A 21,511-nucleotide genomic window follows, 5' to 3' on the forward strand; every position below is an offset into this window, starting at 1 on the left:
CGTGGCCTTGACCGAGATGGGCTGGAGCAGGGCCCCCCCTTTTCCCCTCGGGAACATCCTGCATCATGACTTGGAGCTCAAGCCTTCCTCTGTAGCATCCCCGGTGCCCCCCTGGGGCCCGGGAACCACAGCCTGGTCCCCGTCCCTCGCCAGCCCCTGTGTGCACCTTTCTCCCGCTTGGCCCTGCCCCCGGCTTCCCGAGGGCGTGCAGCAGCAAGAACGCCGCTTTCCGGGCTTCACTTCTCCTTTCTTCCCGCCCCAACCCTCCCCCGGGGACAGCCAACGCCGCCCGGGCTTGCGTCCCTCAGGCACCGTGGCCCTCACGGTGACCCTCGGGCTCAGTGTGGCGCCCCCACTTCCAGTTCCTTCCCTCCCGTTTTCTCCCGGCCGCCAGTTGGGCGGCGTAAGGAACCCCACTCTGGAAAGGCTTTGAAAATCCTCATTGGAGAAGGGGCCCTATAAGCACAAGGAGAGAAGAGGCTTTTCAACAACAGCCATGAAAAATGGATGAGCTCTCTTGAATTGCAAATGCCCTTAACGTTCCAGGCAAAAATGTGAAAGTGTCTTTTTTTTCCCGTCACTGGTGGCGAGGTCAGGGACTCGGTTGCCTCTGTGAGACAGTAAACATCAAACACTCTTTAGGGCCAGAGAAGGAACTTCGGAGCGGTATCACCCTTCCCAGAAGCTTGCACTCGATTTTCATTCAGTTCGGTTTTCACTGGCTTTTTTTTTTTAAACATTTCAATAACTATTTATTAAGCCTTCTCTGTGTGCCTGGCTTTATGCCAGAGGCTATGGGGTGGAGGATACATAAAATAGTAAAATTCACTCCTGTCAGAGGGATTATAAATAGAGTTCAGGAAGGGCAAGCCTTAGAGCAGAAATGGCTAAGTAGTGTAGGTGTTTAGCGCGCACGCGAGGGCGTGCGGGCCCAAGGGTGCGCAAGGGTCAGGAAAGCCCAGGATGATGGCACAGGGCTTCCTCCTCCTTGGCTTGACTGAACACAGACAAGTAGACATGGAGCTGGAAGGGGTGTGTTTCATCTGCCCATGGGCAGAATCTGTGGACCCTGCTTTAGATAAGACTACAGATTTCCAGAAGTCCTCATATGCTTTGCCTTCATTCCTATGGTGTGTTCTGGAACAACTGACCTCCTTGGGGTGACCTTGCCCTTGCTGGAACACCTCGAAACAGTGCCGTGCAGGGAGCAGGGAGTGGTGGGAGCTGGCCTGTGGCCACAGGAGGGGAAGGGGGGCCTCCCCGGAGCATCCGCGGGGGCCCCTGGCTCTTCCACTGTTCCACGTGCAGCGGAGAGCAGAGTTTTGAGGGGCTGGAGTTTCTCACATCTCCTTGGATAACTCTTCAAAAGGCAGTCACATTGTGTATTTGTGTGTGTGTCTGAGAACATGTGTTTACTTCCAACTCGAAGGATGAAAAGCCCAAAGAACAAGAAAAAAGAGGAGATTTTCTCCATCGGCCGTTTTCCAAGAAGCTGGACAAGAACGTGCCTTCGCACAAACAGCCCTCCGCCTCCCTCATCACGCAGATTCAAAACACGAAAGCTCTGCTGAAGGACCGCAAGGCCCCCAAGTCGGGCTTCCCCGACAAAGGTGGGTCAGCTCGGGCTACCGGCTGCGCCCCTGGTTTAAGCTGCCAGGCCACCGTGTCCCCCTCATGGCTGGCTGTGTGGGCCCCTGGGACACACACGATTCTTGTGCCCGTGGGAGAGCTGTGAGCACACCGAAGGGAACCCGAGAACCGTCAAGGTCCAGCCCGTGTGGTATTGGCCCCCCGTGCAGGCAGGCTTCAAGACAGCCGGGGTGGGATGCAGGGTACTGTGGGAGCAGAGACGGGGTCCATGGTATTGTGGGAGGGAGCAGAGAGCAGGATACCAAATATTTCAGGAGTGGCAATCGGAATGCAGGAGTAGAGACAGGGTGCCCAGTGTTGTGGAACAGGGACAGGTGTTCAGTATTGGAGGAACAGAGATTGGGGTGCAGTGGCCGGGATCGGGGGCGTGGTGTTGTGAGAGCCTGCCCAGAAGAGGGAGCCCCTAGAGGCACTGGAGCATCGTCCATAGAGTCTGGGCTGGGGGTGGGGGCTCAGACCCCGCTCTGTTGCTTGTTGTGAGCTAAGTTCCTGACCCTCAGAGGATCCAAATTCATTCCCTTCCTGGTGCAAGGAAACCCACCTGTCGGAGCCACTGTGTGGACTAAATGAGGTGCACACGTGGGCTCGTCCACCTCTTTCAGAGTCCGACACATCGGGCAACTGATAAATACGAGGCTCCCTCCTCCGGGGCCGCACTGAGCGGTGTGGAAAGCAAGCAGGGAAGCAGGAAAGTGTTGGGGAGACCCGAACAGCACTGAGCAGAGCAGTGTGGGCCTGTTCCCCTAAGAGAGACCTGGTTCTCAGCCAGAGAGGAAAATTCCATTCGATTCAGTTTCATTCTTGAGCTTCCCCAAAGGCAGGGGGTCTCACAGGAGGAGCTCTGCTTGTCCCCCCTTTGTGCTTCTGCATTCTGGCTTTGTTGCCAGCAGCGAATCCGGGCCCTTGACGGTACTGTCCCCTGGTTGTCCCCAACAAAGTCTAGGTCCGTGCTGATACTTTGGATAGCTTTGCTACCCTCGAGGGGCATTCCGTGCCTGGGCCGGTTCTCCTTTGTTTCTTTGCGTGGTTTCCTTCCCCCTGGCGTCTGAGAGCATGTTAGGTGAGAACTTAGGCAGTTGCTAGCATGGAGCACTCCCTGTGTGGCAGACCCTGTTTTAAGCTCTTAGCTCAGCCCCATTTCTAGAGCAGAGGAACTAGGCACAGGGAACCGTGCAGAGTCAGGGAGCTGGTGAGTGGCAGAGTCCAGATTTCCAGTTGGGCCGCCTGGCTCTAGAGCGTTCTCTCCTGACCGGTGTAGCCTCCTGCCTCCTGAGAAGGATGCTCACGGGGTGGGGGGCTGGTGAGCAGGCCCTTTCTGCCGGGGGTGATGCGGTGTGACGGCAGAAAAGGGAAGCTGAGGCAGAACTTGTTCCGCAAGAACTTGGCTTTATTTCCCTCCGCTTCAGATTGGTGGGGCTTTTCCCTTTCTTTTCTGGCACCGGCTGCAAACCTGGATTCCAGGCTGAGCCAGCTTGAGGTGGAAACCACGGGGACTGGCTCATTGCCGTCAATAGATAGATGAGGAGTATGCCCCCCGCCCCCGTCAGAACCGGCTGAGGCTCCGGTACGATCAGGCGTCGTGAGGGAGCCTTAGAAAGGGAGGAATTCGGACACTTGCTACAACACGGATGCGCCTTGAGGACGTTCTGCTCAGTGAAACAAGCCGGTCACAGAAGGACAAATACCAGAGGTGCCACTCAGGAGGCACCTAGCGTAGTCAGCGTCACAGACCGCAAGTGGGATGGGGGCGCCAGGGGCTGGGAACGGGGGATGCTGTTGAGTGGGTAGAGTTTTAGACTTCCACCTGAAGAGTTCTGTTTCATAGTAACACGGATGTGCTTAACACTACTGAGCTGTACGCCGAAAACCGGTGAAGATGAGAAATTTATGGGGTTTTTTTTTTTTTTTTTGGCCACAATTTAAAAAAAAAGTCACGAGGGAAACACTCCTCCCGACGTCGGTTGTCTGAGGACCAATGTCACGGTCTGCGGCAAGCCGGGCCGGGTGTGTACGCTTCTGACCATTGGGTGGTGGTCCTGCTGGGCCACGTAGCTTTCTTCTTCGAAGACTCATTGGCAGGGTCCAGAATTTTAAGCAACCAGGAGAGCAGCTGTTGAGGTGGTGCCGTGGGCAAATCAGACCACGGGAGGCCTCCTGTCGCTGGCCTGCTGTCCCCTCCGTCCTGGGAAGAGCATCTGGTTCCCTGTGGGGAGCGCCGCACGCTGGGGCCCTTTGCTTCTTGGTTCCTTCTGGTCTCCCCGGGAAGGGTCTGTCCTGGTCGGGAGGCCGCAGCAGGCAGGGGAGGGCCGCTTGCCCTGTTGGTGTGCCTGTCCTCATGATGTCCTTTGCTTTCTTGGGTGCAGACTCCTTCGGCTGCCGCAATATTTTCCGCAAAACGTCAGACTCCAATTGCGTGGCTTCTTCTTCCATGGAATTCATCCCCGTCCCACCCCCCAGGACCCCCAGGATTGTCAAGAGACCGGAGCCCCCTCAGCAGGGCCCCGGCGCCCCTGGCATCCCCCCCAAGGAAGACCCCTTGGTGCTGGATATGGTACGCTCCTTCGAGTCCGTGGATCGTGAGGACCACCCCGAACCGCTGTCCCCGTCTCATCACTATAGGATTCTAGGCTCGCCTGGGGGCTTGGCCCGCGGGAATCCCGGTGAGCGGACGCTCTCCCCGGCCCTGCTGCCCGGAAGCCTGTCCCCTCTGCAAACTCCTTTGCATCCCACTCTGGTCTCCTTTGCTCACGAAGAAAAGAACAGCCCCCCAAAGGAAGAGGGCATGTGTGCCCCATCTCCGGCTGCCGGGAACGGCACCACGCAGCCGCTGGGGAGCCCGAACTGCGTGAAGAGCCGCGGCAGGTTCCCCATGATGGGCATCGGACAGATGCTTCGGAAGCGCCAGCAGAGCCTGCAGCCCTCCACAGACAGGCCCCTGGAGGCCAGCATGCCCCCGCTGCAGCCCATGGCCCCCGTGAGCCTCTCCTTCGACGTGCCCGATGGGGTCAAAGGCCAGTGCTAACCTGGGCCAGGGGCAGGATGCTAGGTATTTCTGAGGAAAGTAGCAGAATAGAGCCCCCCACACGCATCAGGGTGTGAAGAATCGGCCTCGTGGGAGCCTCCTTCAGGGTCTCCTCTCCCCCTGCCGCGTCCCAGCTGTGAACCGCAGACACCCACAGACCCAACCCGGGCTTGCGGAGGGACCCCGAGGTGCTGGAATGGACTCGGAGGGGTGGCTAGAGGTGCAGTCCCCACCATTCGTGTCCTCCTTCCGCCCGCCCAGCCACCCACCCTCTCTGCCCGCCTCCCTCTGCTGGGCCGCTGAGGGCATCGGCCTCTGGGCTACTCACCTTGCAGCCTGTTACGGGATCTTTGCTCACTCGGTGTGCGCCTCTCACGACTGGGACTTCTCAGCAGGCGGCCAGTCACATGGGGACTGGTGGTGTCACAGGGCGGTTCCCCTTCCTCTCGTAGGCGTGAATCCCTGCAGCCTGGGGAGCCGCTGACTCAACTGCCAGGCCTCAGGGGCCTCTGAGGAAGACGGGCCACAGCCTCTGCCGACAGCAGCACCCCCTCCAGTGGGAAGGGGCAGCCAGGCAAAGACGGAGCCAAACAGCGGGCACCCCAGTGAAAGGAAAGGGCCAAAGGGGACACACATTTGCCATCTTCATTTTTGGTTGAAACTTGCTAAGCATCGGCTTCTCTTTTCCAAAGATGATTTTTCTTTCGGTGATGTCAAATTGCAGTAACATGATTTTAAAAACCTGGGTAGGGAGATGAGAAGCGATCCCACCAAACTCACGTTTTCACGAGAGGCTATGCGTGGAGGGCATCGGCGCTCTCCCACGTGATGTTTTCAGTGGCTGGTGGCCTCCCGTGGCCTGCAGGAGGGCATGATCGCGGTGGGCGCTGTGTTCTTCCCGCCGTACCAACACAACCTGATCCTTCTGGAAGGCATGGGACATAGTTACAGTTGGGTATTGAGAAAGAGAGAAGATGTTAAGGTTGAATGTGGATGCATTTGGAAGGCACCGTTCATTACCTCTGCTCAGTGCGGTTTTCGAGCTGCCAAGAAACCAAGTGTGGTTTCGGTGGGACGAGTTCGCTGTAAGCTGTGAGTAGCTTCACGTGGCGGGATCCTGTTCAGAACGCAGCACCACGTCTTCTCTGAGGACAGCAGCATTCCTCAGACATGCTTTGAGTCCACGTTCTGTGTTCACACCTTTTGCCAAGGCTTGAACCAAAGATGCGTCTCCGGTTTTGTGTCCGTGCCATCCCTGCGTGCGCGTTTTGTGGGTCTCCGTGTTGTCTGACCGTGTCCCGCAGGAGCCTGCTGGGGCCCATCTCCACATGGGGCCTGGGCCCTGGCGCTTGGCTGGGGCCGCGGTGTCATGAGCAAAAGTGGAATAGAAGAAGAATCCGCACGGGTCGGATAGCGGTTAGCTCAGGAGACAGGTCACACGGTGGCTTGGGGTCTTCAGCTCTTGGCTGGTCAGGCATGAGCAGAACCCACAGCTGTGGCCACCCCAGGGCTAGTCCGCTCAGCCCACGGAGTCGGAACCAGGCGACAGCCCTGGAGAAGTCCGAAGCCTGCCTTCCTTTCCACTGGCAGCTAGCCCGTGCCAGAGAGCCGTGTGGTGGTTCTTCATCTTTTCTCATTTAGCCGCCATGACCTCCTTCTGCTCGACACGTTTCCAGCTGAGCCAGGAAAGAGTGGGTATTTGGCTGACTCTGGAAGCCACTGAGATCTGCCCAGTCTCGGCTGACCTTGACAAGACCCTGGAGCCGCTGCCTCCCGCCTCGATGGGATCCTCCAGGCTCTAGGGCTTGTTAGGAAGGAGTCAGGCTCCTGGCTGTTGGTGTTATTCCTCTGTATGGCTCCAGACCGGGTTCCAGAACTTTCCATTGAAAATGGAGCTTTTTTAAGGAGAGAGAAGAAAAGCATCTGAAAAAGACCTCCCTCCATTTGACATGAAGTGTCTGACCAGCGAAGGAACCTTTTTTTGGACGTGATTGCTGGCTGCAAGTGTCCCGCTCTTACAGGTTTGCAGGCTCTGTCCCTGTGCCTTGTGAACTCCTCTCCCTTTATGTCTCGTTCTTGTATTGTACTTCCCTTGAGAACACGAGCGTTTCTCTATTGCTGTTAGCTCATTGGGACATGTGTTCTGTTCCTCCATCCAGGAGCAGCTGCAGACGTCATACAACTGACTGACCGTGTCACCATTGGTAACTTGAACTGTGAACTCAGGTTTATTCCAGACCCAGTGAGAGGTGAGGGGGGAGTGAAGAAAGGGGGGGCCAACTGAATTTTTTGTATGTGAGCACCTGACAAATCTATGAAACCGAGTGAAAGAGGAAATGTTAAATTCTTTATTATTTTATTATATTTATATGGGAAACTTGACTGTCCCTTTGGTAAGTACAAAGTATGTTGTCTGTGCGACCCATGACTGTCTCTCATTAGTCTGTGCCCATGACCTCGGTCAGCCTGTAGTGACGATGGAAATGACTGACCTATCGCCGTGTGAAGTCCAGGAGGAAGAGTCAACTGTAATTGTATGGTTTGGTCGTAAGTAAGGACTGTATTTATGTCACCATTATTAAATATATGTACTTTTATAATGACTGTGAAATACACTTTTCCCTCACTCTGACTGCTTCATTTATTTGCATTTGGTCAATCTTGACACACTGAGTACGTTGCAACAGGCGGGCTGTTTTCTACATGAAGTCTGTGGCCCCCCTCTGACCGGATACAGGTGGGCATCTTCTGGTCCCGTATCACTGCTTCAGTTTGCTCGTGGCAGGTGTACGATCGACATAATTCTTATCTGACCGATGTACAGCAGTACGGCGGTTCAAGACAAATCTTTTTTTTTTTTTCTTTTTTAGCGGGTTCAGGATATCCCTTGGAGATTCTGCAAATGGCACTTGAAGAATAACATCTGTGAACACTACCTCCATGACCCAGGGCTGGGGGACGAAGGCTGATGAGGTGGAATGGTGGGCTGGATTGTCCCAGTTCTGACTTCCCACATCACTGTTCGCAGAAAGCTTTTCATACATAGATAGATAGATAGATAGATAGATAGATAGATAGATGATAGATAGATATGCCACCTTGCTTAGAGCCTCGTGTCCCCCTGGACGGTGTGGCTCCGAGGATGTGGTGGGAATAAGCTTCCACCATGCAAAGCTCCCTGAAGTTTGATGGGCTTGGGGGGCCACAAGGAGTATCTGGTTTTGGTGATGCTGTTTCCTTCTAGGAGGTCAGAACATTTCAGAACAGAAAGGGACCTGAGATGATGTGCTTCAACCCCAACCTTTTTGAAGAAGAGAAAACTGGGGCCTTGAATGGTTTAAGGATGCCCCAGAGTCCCTCAGTGAGCTGGTCCCAGAGCGGGTCTGGGAGGCAGGTCTCCTCCCTCCAAGAACACACAGTAATCACAGCGTGGCTGCCGTGGACAGAGTGGAAAGTCCACAGCAGATCAAGTCGTTACAATGGGTATCTCTGAGGTCCTTCCATAGCCTGGGTCTTTGCAGTTTCAGGTCATTGTCAAAATCGTGCAGCTTCTTACGATTCTACACATCACGCTCTTTCCACCATCCAACCACCAGAGAAAGACTTTTTCTTTCTCGACAGATCTTCCAAGTGAGCTGAGCAACCCCTGGAACTCTTGGTTATCTGCCGAAGCTCTTAGAAGGCTGTTGGGTTTTACTAGATTAAATCGATAAAACATTTTCTAAACAGCCATGTCACAAAACGAAACGAATTCAGAAAGAGTGCAAGACTGGTATTTTTAGGGGGGCCTGGAAGCCTCTCGGTTATTATACTTGTTTTCTTTGTGGGACCCTCCGCGAACTCCAGGCACAGAATAATTCAGAGCAGTACTGGGAGCTGGTTCAATTTAATGTCATCACTTCTCAATGAAAGGAGCGTATTTCCTGAGTAGTAAATGACTGTATTATTTGTGGCGGCTTTTTCGTCAGGGGAGCTTTTCAGACATCTGGTTCCAAAGACGAATGGGGTATATATTTGAACTTCTTTTCTGCAGACCTGTTTTCGCGACGCACAGTTATCTCTGAGGTCTGATGACTGTGGCACCAACAGACTGGGGTGGGGGAAGGGTGGGGAGTATTTCAACCTTTGCAATCCCCTTCCATGGGTATGTGTACGTCTGAGCGGGTGTGTGGATAAGGAGGCATTTGGGGCAACCAGCTCTGGCAGTAGCTCGGCGTGGAGCAAACCCAGGGGTCAGCTGGAGCTTAGCGGTATAAAACCAAAAATGGCGCATTGCAGAGAAGACAATGCCAGGAAACGGCATTATTCTCAGGTGGAAGAAAGAAATGGGTCCTACTTCAGGGCCTGAGCTAGTTACACATGTTCGTGGCTCAGAAGATGACCCATTACCTATTTTGAAAGGAAAGTCTTTAGCTGGTATAATACACCCTCAGGAATAACAAAAATGTATTCTTCACAGGCCTCGTTACTGGAGCCAGCTAGAAAGGGCAAGCTGCGAGACTTTGTCATGAGCAAGGCTTCTCGCCCAAAGTTGGGCCGTGAATTCGTGGCAGGTGTGAGAGGAGAATGCCTTCCATGACCCCTTTGTCAGTGTTCACTTCCTCTCTGGCACCCCAGTGTGTTAGATAGATGAGGCTTTGCTCTGGTAACAAACCCCAAATCTCTGTGGCTTGCCCAATAAAGGTTTATTTCTCACACAATTTTTTATGCAGTTTGGTGGACTCCAGAGCAGCCATCTTTTTTTTTTTTTTTTTTGCATTAGATTGGTTGATCTTCACTGTTTTTTTTTCTTAATAATTTTTATTTTGTTGTATTAGTCACCATACAGTACATCCCCAGTTTTTGATGTAGTGTTCCATGATTCATTATTTGCATATAACACCCAGTGCACCATGCAATATGTGCCCTCCTTAATACCCATCACTGGCCTATCCCAGTCCCCCACCCCCTCCCCTAGAGCAGCCATCTTCCATGCGGTGACTCAGGGGTCCAGGCTGCTTCCCGCCCGGAGCTCCAGTCTCTCAACATGGTTCTGTGGCTGCTGCAGCTGAGGAAGTGTGAGCTGGAGGTCCTTGAACACTCTGCCCTTGAGGGCTGAAACTCATGCCACGGCCGTCCCGTGAGGGAGAGGCTGAGAAATGTGGGGGCACATGTAGATATGTGGGGTACTGTTACTGTTTCTGCCACAGGGAAGGTGAAGATGCCTGCCATGTAAAGGGCCCCTAAAATCAGACTGGCCTTTCCCATAGTTACCCAGCACCTCTTAGTATGTACGGATTATTTGTTTTAAATAAAGGGATAAGCATTATTAATTATTAATGTTTCATTTAATTTAAGGGGGGGTGTTATGGGCTGAACTGTACCCACTCCCCCAAATCCATATATTAGAGCCTTAACTCCCAGGACTTCAGTCTGTGGTTGCCTTTGGAGATAAGCCTTTAAAGAGGTGAGTTAAAATAAGGCCACCGTGAGGGTGAGACCTAGCCCAGTCCGACTGGTGTCCTTACAAGAAGAAGAAATCTGGACCCGTACAGGGACACCAGACAGAGGAAAGACCATGAGAGACGCAGGGAGAAGGCAACCATCCACAAGCCAAGGAGAGAGTCCTCAGGAGACACCAAACCCTCCGACACCTTGATCCTGGACTTCCAGCTTCTAGAACTAAAGAGAAATAAGGTTCAGTTAAGCTGCTCAGTCTGTGGCCCTTTGTTACGGCAGCCCTAGAGGACCAACATAGCGGGCAGGCCAGATAGGAATAGATACATGCCCCACAATTGGACACATTTTCTCTCATATGCTGCATCCCAGTTACATTTTCTTACAACTAAATCGTTCCCAGAATGTCCTTTTTTTTTTTCAATATTTTATTTATTTATTTGACAGAGAGAGAGACAGCCAGCGAGAGAGGGAACACAAGCAGGGGGAGTGGGAGAGGAAGAAGCAGACTCACAGCGGAGGAGCCTGACATGGGGCTCGATCCCAGAATGCCGGGATCACGCCCTGAGCCGAAGGCAGACGCTTAACCGCTGTGCCACCCAGGCGCCCCCCCCCTTTTTTTTGCAGTGAAATCCCACCTTTCCAAGTGTCCCCGTGTGCCAGGCCCTGTGCTAGTTAGTTCAAGTACATTTCTTCCTTTAGTCCAGAGATGCACAAACCTTTTCTGTAAAGGGCCAGGGAGTCAAGATCTTACACTTAGCAGCCGACCGTGCAGTCTGTTGTATACTCTTCCTTGTGTTTGCGGTTTTGTGTTTGTATTTTTACGACCCTTGAAACATGTGAAAACAACTCTTACCTGGTGGGCACATAAGAACAGGCCACCGCAGACTTGGGCCCTTAGGCTTCCTGCCGTTCCCTTCCCGAGAGCCCTGTAAATGGTCGTGTTGTCTCTGACGCGGAAATTCAGTAGTTTGCCCAGTTCCCACGATCAGGATTTCAGTCGCACACTGCACGCGTTCATTTTAGGAACGAGCCACCAGTAAAAAAGGAAAGAGCTCCTTTTGTGCTGTCTGGGCTCGTAGGTGCTCAGAAGGAGTCCTCATTCGTGGTCACAAACCGGCGGAGGGTCAGGGCCAAGGATTCAACCTCAGGGAATTTGGACCTGGGGAGAGACTCTGGCCTTGCTCTTTGCTGTCCCTCCCTGAATGGCTTTTAGTGGATTTCCAGGGTTGGCGGTTACATCCGCAGGCCTGGCGGTGCTACGGGAGAGCTGTCCCTGTCACGAGTGTGCCCTGCCATGGAGCCCCCCGCTCAGATTCATCCCCTGCCATGGAGCCCCCCCTCAGATTCATCCCCTGCCATGGAGCCCCCCCCCCCCCAGATTGATCCCTGACTTCATCTGCACAGAAGGGAGCATAGCTCCCGTATGCAAATCGCTTTCCATTCAAGCCATGTCCTCTTTCTCTCTGTGAATGGCCTCTCAAAGATGGGTTCTTACGGCTTATAAAGAAAGAGCTTGCTGAAAGTCTTAGGGAGCAAGTCTAAATCTGGAGCAGACGTGAAGCTGGGTGATGCCTCAGAGACGAATCATCGCCATTACTCACGCCTGAATGATGCCGTGTCACCGCAGGTTGGACAAGTGTCCCCTTTCCTGAAAGATGAACCGTGTCATCTGAATCAGCTCCAAAGAGCCCATTCAGAGTCCTTCCCACCCATGACCACTTCAATTACATGAACCAGTCTCACTTTCAGAACGTTCGGGCCCAAGCCACAGAATCACGGGGACCTGGGGGGGGGGGGGTCACCCAGCCCTAGGCTCAGTCCCCTGGAATTTGACGCAAGAACGCAAAGAGCACCAAGAAATGTGGGTTCTTAGAATAAGCACAAAGCAACTTCGTGGAGCAGAGTTTTTATAACTCATTGCTAGTTCAAATCTTTTTATTATTATTATTTTTTACTCACAACTAACGTCATGTATTCAGACACAAAATCAGTGTGAGCCTTGTGAGTCCAACTCTCCTTGTCCTCTCTGCTGTGGATACCTGGGAATAATTTTGAAAGGTAGAAGTCAGAGCCCACCTCCCTCATTTACATTGATTTACATTATGTATTTGACACCAAAATGGAGAAGTGATGCATTGAAGAACTCCTGATTTGTCAGTGGCAAAGTCTGCCTCCATGGTCAGTTTTCTCCCCACTATTCCTGGCAAAGAGCCCAGAGTTAAAGGACGGCTGGGGATGCTTAGGGATGTCATGTTGTTGGGTCTACTTGCTCCCCTTTCAGATTTTTTGTCCACAGAGTGGATATGCTGATGATCATAATAGAAAGAAGGAAATTGATTTGTGAAGTGTTTGAAGGGAGAGGCTACATACAAGTGCTCTGTCCACCTTCCCAAGCTTAATTTGTCTTGCCTTCCTTTGAGTACTCCTAGGTATACATGTTGTAGCACTGACTGTAATAATTGTTAACACATTGCTCTGTCCTCCAGGGCTCTAGGACACTGTCTCACTCATCTTTGTATGTATACCCAGTGCCCTAAACACATAGATGAATGGATTAATGGATGAATAGGTGGGTGGATGGGTGGGTAGATGATGGATGGATGGATGATAGATGGATAGTGGTGGATGGGTGGGTGGGTGGGTGGGTGGATGGGGAGATGAATGGATGAGTGGGTGGATGACATATGGATACTGGTAGATGGATGGTGGTTGGATGGATAGTAAATAGATGGGTGTGTGGATGGTAGATAGTAGATGGATGGATGGGTGGGTGGTAGGCAGTGGATGGATAGGTGGGTGGATGGGGAGACGAATGGATGAATGGATGGATGACGGATGGTGGTAGATGGATGGGTGGTTGGAAGGATAGTAAATAGATGGGTGGGTGAATGTTAGATAGTGGATGGATGGGTGGTGGGTGGTGGATGGTAGGTGGATAGTGGTGAATGGGTGGATGGAATGATGAATGAATAGGATTGAAAATAATGCCAAGAGGAGTCACATGACTTAGATGAGTGGGTGGCTGAAAGGCACTTACGGAAAAGGGAGATACTCTTCTAACTCAGGGTATAAGCCCTCAAATACTTTCTAAACATAAAAATGAAGGACAGGGAAAATAAATCGGGCACGCACTTTGGGTACCAACATCCTTCACACATGGCGGCCAGTGAACCGCCTCCTCCTTCTCTGAGTCCATTCACCACCCTGGAAACGAGTAATCATGGACCTTGGTTGTGTGGCAAAGCCATGTCCTCATCTGTCAAATGCACGTACATCCACTGGATTGCTTCCCTTTGGTGACCTTAGAGAGAGATGGCAAGAATGTGAGGCAACTATGTGAGAAGTGGGACCAGTTCTGTGGCCCAGCTCTTCGACTCACGCAGTTATTTACTGGGCCAGTACACGGAGGCCCAGACTCCTTTCTGTATCCTAATGCCAACTCTGAACTCCTGGTATCCTCACTCATGTCTTGTCGCCCAAGCTTCCAGCCTCATGGTGCACAGGCCACCTAAAATCTACACACAGACGATGCATTCTTACAAAGCAGGCATCCTGCTGATCGGATGGCATTCGCACACCTCTGTCACACTCCAGCTGACCTTCTCCACTCTTGTGGGCTCAACTGTGTTCTCCCGAAGTCCATATATTGAGGCCCAAACCCCCAGTACTGCAGGATATGAATGTATTCGGAGATAGGGCCTTTGAAAATGTGATTAAGTTAAAAACGAGGTGCCTGGGAGGGTGGACCCCAACTCAATGTGATGGTATCCTTGTAAAAAGGGGAGATTTGATGACACAGAGAGATCCCAGGGACGCAAGAACACGGAGGAAAGACCAGGTGAGGACAGCAAGAAGGCTGCCATCTGCCAGCCCATGAGAGAGCCCCACATCTGCCAGCACTTTGATCCTCAGCCTCCAGAACAGGGAGAAAATAACTTTCTGTGGTCTAAACCACCAAGGCTGTGATATTTTGTTATGGCCTGCCACAGCAAACTAGCACACCCACAAATGGCAGGTGTGGAAATAACAAAGACCGTCCGAGGAGAACAAACAGAGGCAGTTTATCAGAGCCTGCTGGAGCGAAAGGGTCAGAACCATCACTCGTGTTCCACGGAGACTCAGCCGTGGGCCGAGGAGTGGGAGAGCTTTAGAGTGGCAGAAAGGGAAAGTTTCAGGTGGGCCCTGCTGCGTGGCTGCTGTCATGGGGAAGCCCGAAGCAGGCTAACTAGAAGGGGGGGGGCATCCTGCGGGATTGGTTCAGGGAGCATATTTGGCTTTTTCTGATTGGTCCTGAGTTGGAAGGAGGGGCAAACCTGGGGAAGTCGGGAGTCACTGAGAAGCCCTAACCCTTTGGGCTGATTGTGGCTGAGGCTGCGGTTTGGCTCCAGGGGCTGGTGACTGCGGAGGTGGCGGGTCAGAGTTCCGCTGTCCTATACGTTCCAGCCACCGTCCATTTGTACGCTCTGTATCGCACAGGGTGGTAGGATGTCTTCTCACCCCATTTTTAAAAATTTTTTTATGATATGTTAGCCACCCTATCCTTAGTTTTTGCTGTAGTGTTCCATGATTCATTAGTTGTGTATAACACCCAGTGCACCATGCAATACGTGCCCTCCTTAATACCCATCACCGGCCTATCCCAGTCCCTCACCCCCCTCCCCTCTGAAGCCCTCAGTTTGTTTCCCAGAGTCCACAGTCTCTCGTGGTTCATTCCCCTTCTGTTTACCCCCCTTCATTCTTCCCTTCCTTCTCCTACCTATCTTCCTGCTATTTCTTATGCTCCATAAAGAGTGAAACTATATGATTATTGTCTTTCTCTGCTTGACTTATTTCACTTAGCATAATCTCCTCCAGTCCCGTCCATGTTGCTGCAAATGGTGGGTAATTGTTCTTTCTGATGGCTGAGTAATATTCCATTGTATATATGGACCACATCTTCTTAATCCAGTCATCTGTTGAAGGGCATCTCGGCTCCTTCCACAATTTAGCTATTGTGGACATTGCTGCTATGAACATTGGGGTGCATATGGCTCTTCTCTTCACTACGTCTGTATCTTTGGGGTAAACACCCAGTAGTACAATGGCTGGATCATAGGGTAGCTCAATTTTTAACTTTTTAAGGGACCTCCACACTGTTTTCCAGAGTGGCTGTACCAACTTGCATTCCCACCAACAGTGCAAGAGGGATCCCCTTTCTCCACATCCTCTCCAACATTTGTGGTTTCTTGCCTTGTCCATTTTTGCCATTCTAACTGGGGTAAGGTGGTATCTCAATGTGGTTTTGATTTGAATTTCCCTGATGGCTAATGATTTTGAACATTTTTTCATGTGTCTGTTAGCCTTTTGTATGTCTTCATTGAAAAAGTGTCTGTTCATATCTTCTGCCCATTTTTTTATTTGATTATTTGTTTCCCGTGTATTGTCCTCTCACCCCTTTGATCTGGTTGCACTTGTTTCTCAGGACTGCTGTAAAAAGTCACCGCAGACTTGGTGCCTGCAAACAGAAGTTAATTCCCTCACGGTTCTGGAGAAGGGAAGTTTGAAATCAAGGTGTACCAGGGCCACACTCTCCCTGAAGGTTCTAGGGGGAGGATCTTTCCTTACCTCTTCCAGCTTGCTGGTTCCAGGCAGGGCTCGGCATTCTTCGGCTCCAGTGTCCAATTCTCCTTTGAGGTCTGCTCCAGCCTAGCGTGGCCTTCTTCCCTGTGTGTCTTCACATGACCTGCCAATATTAAGATACCAGTCATTGAATTTAGAGCCATCTTAAATTAATTATATCTACAAAACTCCTATTTCCACATCAGGTCACATTCTGAGGTTCCAGGGGGATGTGAATTTCGGAGGAGATACTATTCAACACCCGACTGGTGAAGGGCCCTACTCTGCTGGCAAATCTGGTCTTGACATGAGGCCTTGGGCACAACAGGGGAGTCAACTCTGTGAAGTCTTACGATGTCCAGAATAGAGCATGTTAGGAAGTGACATCTTACGTGGAAACTTTGGGATGCTTAGAGTCAGAGAGGAGAGGAATCCACTTCTGACCACATGAAGTCACTGGCATGCCCACCCCAAGGAAGGCAGACACAGAAGCAGGTAGAAGTTCTGGTCTCCTCCTGACGTAGATTTTCACAGAGGGACAGCTGAGGGTGGGGCGCTCAATTTGGGAACGCTGTGCTCAGGAGTTGATAGAATCTTGATGTGACCAGTGATTCCCCACAAAATCCAGATCAACTCTGTCTTTGGAACAGAATATTCTCTGGAGTTTTGGATATTTTTATCAAGCCCCATGGAAGGCCCACATTAACCCAGTGTGTTCAAAACCAAGAATCTCACGCCCCAGACCAGTTTCTCCTATGCTCCCTCTCCTAGTAAGGGGCATCTCAGACTCTACCCTGATGCCCCAACCTGAACATCATCCTGGACCACACTCTCTCCTCACCTCCCACATCTGGGCCATTCACAAGGTACCTGTGAGTTCCATCCTCCAAAGATGAAGGGCTAGCCAGGGCCATCGGTACAAACCCCACATGGGCGGCATGAACCCCGCTCTTTTCCCACTCCTGCCATTTAGCACGGTGCAACGGAAGATGCATCAAATCCAGAACCATCTGCAAAATTGGAATTTGGGGGTAATAGGGTAAATGAGGTTACTTAGTTAACATATACAATATAAGACACCGCGTACACCCTGGTACAAAGTACGTGCCTGGAAGCATTAACTATCGCGTGTGGCTTTTGCATACAAAAAATCTGGTCAAGTCTCTTACGAGCATGAGCAATGTCACTGATGTTAAAGAAACAAATGAGTACTTTCTTCACTTTTGCTTTTGAAATGGGTGTTTCTTCTAAGTCTTAGGGATGTCGAAGTTTTCGACCACAAACATTGAGGCTTTGCTTCTGAATCATAATAGAAACACCATGTTCAGTGATAAGTTACTAGTTTTCTCAACAACGTGTGCTTTTTTTATTTTTTCAAGCTCCCCCACCCCCGCCTTGAACAATCAGAGCAAACGCCAAGGCTTTTTAGTTTTAAGTTCATCATTCAGAATCCTTGGCAAGTTTTCACAGAAATTCCTCTGGTGGTCAAGTTCTCTTCCAAGTGAATGTAACACGTCAGCCAGCACTGCTCACGATTAATTGTCCCACATGCTGACCTTTCAGCGTTTCCACTGCTCTTGTGAGTGACAAGGCCACTCCTTTGTGCTCCATCGCTGAACCGGCCCTTGCCTTCCTTAAACCTTCCATGACAACCACAAACCTCTCTTCTTCGTCATCTGTTCTTGGCTGCTTCCCCGAATGCTTCTTTTTAATATGTCAAATGTCTAGCTTGCCCATTGTTTTACTTTATACAAACTTTGAGATCCTTTGCTCTTAAAACTGCAACCATTTTCACCCAGGCATGAAGCAACACGCACATCTTCTTCAACCTTCTGGCCCAGACCTGTCTGCCAGGTGTGGGGGGTCCTGCCGCCGCCAGGCACAGACGGGTTGGAGCAAATTCCTTTTAAGATTAGTCATTGACTTCTATCGGCCTCCAGGCCACCTCTTTAGGCACACAGAAATCCACTTCAGTGGACAGATATTCACGGTGCAGAGTTAAAGTGTTAAAATGTTTATTCTGTCCGTCATGATGAGTTTCACCTATCACCTTGACTGGCCATGGAGTGCTAGTCAATTACACGTTATATCCGCCTGTGTCTGAGCACCTTCTCAGATGAGATTAGCGTTACCGTATTGGAGGACACAGTACGTAGATTGCCCTCCCCAGGGTAGAGGGCATCACCCATTTCCTTGAGGGCCTGAATAGAACAAAATGCAGAGAAAGGAGAAATGCTCCCCTTTTTTCCTGCCTCCCTGATTGAGCTGAGACATCTTATCTCATGCTCTGTGGCCTTTGAACTGGGATTTACGCCAGATGCTCCCCTGGTTCTCGTGTCTTTGAACTTGGACGAAACTATAACCCCAGCTTTCCCGAGCCTCCAGCTTGCAAAGGGCAGATTGTGGGGCCTTTCAGCCCCCTTCATCCCATGAGCCAATTCCTCATAATAAATCTGTCTCCCATAGACATACATATTGCATACATACACACATATAGGTGTGATGTGTACAGATATTCTATGGGCTCTGTTTCTCTAGAGAACCCCAACTAACATCTTGACCTTAGAAGAGCCACATGCCATTTGGCTAGGAGGCACCCCTCCAAATTCCCCACAAAGCTTTATTCTGTAGAGCCCCATAAACGACAATAAGCCACCAGTAATACCCTGTCTTGGCCCAACACAATTCCAGCTTAAATCTGTTCTCCCTTCTCCCCTTCTCATCCCAACATATCCACGCTCATTAAAGAAGTCCTCATGGGGCACCTGGGTAGCTTAGTCCGTTAAGTGTCTACTCTTGATTTTGGCTCAGGTTATGAGCTCAGGGTCGTGAGACTGAGCCCCATGGAGGAGCCCACTTAAGAGTCTCTCTTTCCTGACCCCTCTGCCCCTCTCCCCTTCCCTCTCTCTCTAAAAAAATAAATTAAAGATGTCCTCACATTTGCTGCCTCTGTCTCTTCCTGTTGTTCCATTCATCTTGCTGGACCCCTGCATTCTGGCATTTTCTCCCACCGCCTCGCTGAAATTGTTCTCCATTATCATTAGGACTTTTCCCGTTGTCAAATATATTAGACATTTTTGGGGTTTGTTTTTTTTTTTTTTTGGTCCCCTGCGTCCCCAGGACCTGACACTGAGAGCCACAAGTCAGTCATGTTAAAACCCTAACCCCCAGTGTGACTATATTTGGAAAGAGGGCCTTGGACGAGGTAATTAAGGCTAAATAAGGTCATAAAGGTGTTCCCCAATGAGAAAGAACTGGTGGCCCTCTAAGAAGAAGGGGACACATGAGGAATGCTCACACACAGAGAAAAGGCCATGTGAACATACAGCGAGACGACAGCCACCTGCCAGGAGACACCGACGCCTTGATCTGGAACTTCCAGCCTCTGGAACTGGGAGAAAAGAAACGTTTGTTGTTTAAACCCATCCGTGGTGTTTTGTTACGGCAGCCCAGGCAAAGACCCTTTCCTTCCAGAAACTCTGTCTTGCCTCAGTTCCATGACTCTCCTCTTCTCTGACTCTTCCTTCTTGGTCTCCCTCTGGATTTCTTCTCTCCTCACCTGCTTTCTAAACGATGGTGTCCCCCTCTCCCGTCCCCAGCTTCCCGCTCCCCCTCATTGTCTCAGCTTCTACCTGCCAGCCAGAGTTGTCACATCTGTGTCTCCCTGAACTTCAAATGTGAGTGTCCATGTCTGGTGGGACGTCTGTCAGATACTCCACGGGCACCTCAACGTCAACACGTGCAAAGCCAGACTTACCAGTTTCCCCCTCTCAATCTGCTCTCATTCCTCTGCTCTGTTGTCTTTGGCCCCCAGGCCAGAATCCTGGCCATCGGGCCTGATCCCCGTCCAGAAGCTCCCCCGTTCAGCCAGCTTCAGGATCTTGCCTTTCCCACCCTTCACGGAAGCCACTTCACTTCAGTCGCTTACACACCGACCCTGATCACCTCTGATCAAGCCCCTGCAGCAAGCATCTAGTTAACTGTCTCCCAAAATCCATCCTGCGTCCACCCGGCCCCTGCTCTTCCTAATACCAAACCCTGACCATGTGACTCCCCAGCTTAGGGCCCTTGCCTGGCTTCCCGATGACCATCATCCAAAATCCCCCCACTCCTTAGCAAGAAGGCAGGGCTCTGTGCAGTCTGGTCCTTGCCCATCGCCCAGCCCACTTCTCACTGTTTTTTGCCTACAGCTTTGTGCTTTGGCCGTGCTCAACTGCTCAGATTTCCCCCTGCGCGTTGGCCGTCTTCTCTGCTGGGCCCCTTTTCTTGCCTGTTTTGTAAGATGGCGTCAGATGTGCTCCTACGAGAAGAAATCATTATCCGTAACCTCCGGCCCTGGGTTAGCTGCCTATGGTTGCCGTCACAGATCACAGCACACTTACTGGCTTAACAACACAATGTATCCTCTCACGTCCGTGGAGATCAGACGTTGGAAATGGATCTTATGGGGTTAACATCAAGGTGTTGCCGGGGCTGGTCTTTTCTGGAGGCTCTGAAGGGCAAATCTGTCTCGCTGCTTTTCCAGCTTCTAGAGGCGGCCTGTATTCCTGGGCTTGTGGCCCCTTCAGAACACATCGCAGAAGGCCCTTTGCAATTAGATGGGGCCCATCTGGATAATCCGGGAGAATCTCCCCCCGTAGCAAGACCCTTTTAATCAATCACATCCGTGATCGAAAGTTCCTTTTGTCATAAAAAAAACATTTACAGGTTCTGGGCATTAGGATGTGGCTATCTTTCGCAGGGACGTGATTCAGTCAACCACAATGATCCTGATTCCCCCATACCTGCTTATGTATGTCCTGGTCACTTATTATCTTGGTTGACAGTTGTCTATTTCTGCATCTGTCGCCCCCCTTCTCCCTCCAGCTGCATAGTCTTCAAGCACAGGAACCCTGTCTTTCCCGTCTTGTATCCCCAGTACCAGCTGTGCCCGGAGCAGAGGAGGTGGTCAGCAAACATTTGTTGAGTGATCAAATAAATAGAGACATTATTGTGGTTTTCAGATCTAACCTCTGGCTGGACCTGACGTGCGCTGAGATCGCCCAAGAATGTAGCTAGTTCAGAGAAGAAAGGGCCCAGCAAGTTGTTGGCTCCCTTTGAACCCCTGCCCCCCTTTCTAAGCCGAGAGGAGCCACAGTCCGCACTTTCAGGGAGCTGCAGGTCAGGGGCACGCAGACCGGGAGGCACTGCAGAATCGGGGTGGGGAAGGCTCTCTGAGGGTCCCTCCTCCCCACGCAGTGGAGGTTTGAGGTTTGAAGAGGTTAGTACTGCTGAGTTTTCATGTTGCCAAACCACACAGAGTTGGAGCCGGTGACTCTGTTTGAACTCACCACCCACCCTCCCCACTGCGGCGTGGGGGCCGTGCGGTTCCTTCATTCTGGGCTAAGCCACAAGCTGGGGGTTTGGAACCACCATCCACTCCTCGCAGGGTGGGAAACGCACCCCGACCTGGGGCTGTGCCCACTTGCTTTGTCCGCCCGGGACATGCAAGGCTGTATAACGGGCTGTTTGGAACCCGTCGTCCCTCTGCCCTGCGGGCTCCCAGGATAGCTGGTGTCTTGTGTCCCGAAAGTCATTAGGTCCTATGTCCCTGTTACGGGATGCGGTGAGGCAGAACTGAGAGAGGGGGTCTTCTGGATGGCTTGGGAGCCAGTTTGTCAAGCAGCCTACCAGACTTGAAAATAACAGGGCCAAGGATGACGAGCTCGGACCTTTCAGGTACAAATGGGAAAGCAGCCGCTTCAGATGCGGTGGGTCTGGAAAGGAGGGCTTGAACCAGCGACGACTGAATCCAGATGCAGA

At 51.4% G+C, this 21,511-nt stretch overlaps 1 protein-coding gene across 1 annotated transcript in view; it reads left to right on the forward strand.

Moving 5' to 3' along the window:
• HUNK (hormonally up-regulated Neu-associated kinase) overlaps positions 1-7,287 on the forward strand; it is a 101,823-nt gene extending 94,536 nt beyond the window's left edge. Inside the window, exons 10-11 of the mRNA XM_026513780.3 lie at positions 1,430-1,610; positions 4,014-7,287. Coding sequence (XP_026369565.1) covers positions 1,430-1,610; positions 4,014-4,672 — 840 coding nt within the window. The 3' untranslated portion in view covers positions 4,673-7,287. The remainder of the gene's footprint in view (positions 1-1,429; positions 1,611-4,013) is intronic.
• Positions 7,288-21,511: the final 14,224 nt, after the last annotated feature.

This window comes from Ursus arctos, unplaced genomic scaffold (genome assembly GCF_023065955.2).
Source record: "Ursus arctos isolate Adak ecotype North America unplaced genomic scaffold, UrsArc2.0 scaffold_4, whole genome shotgun sequence".
Lineage (NCBI taxonomy): Eukaryota > Metazoa > Chordata > Mammalia > Carnivora > Ursidae > Ursus > Ursus arctos.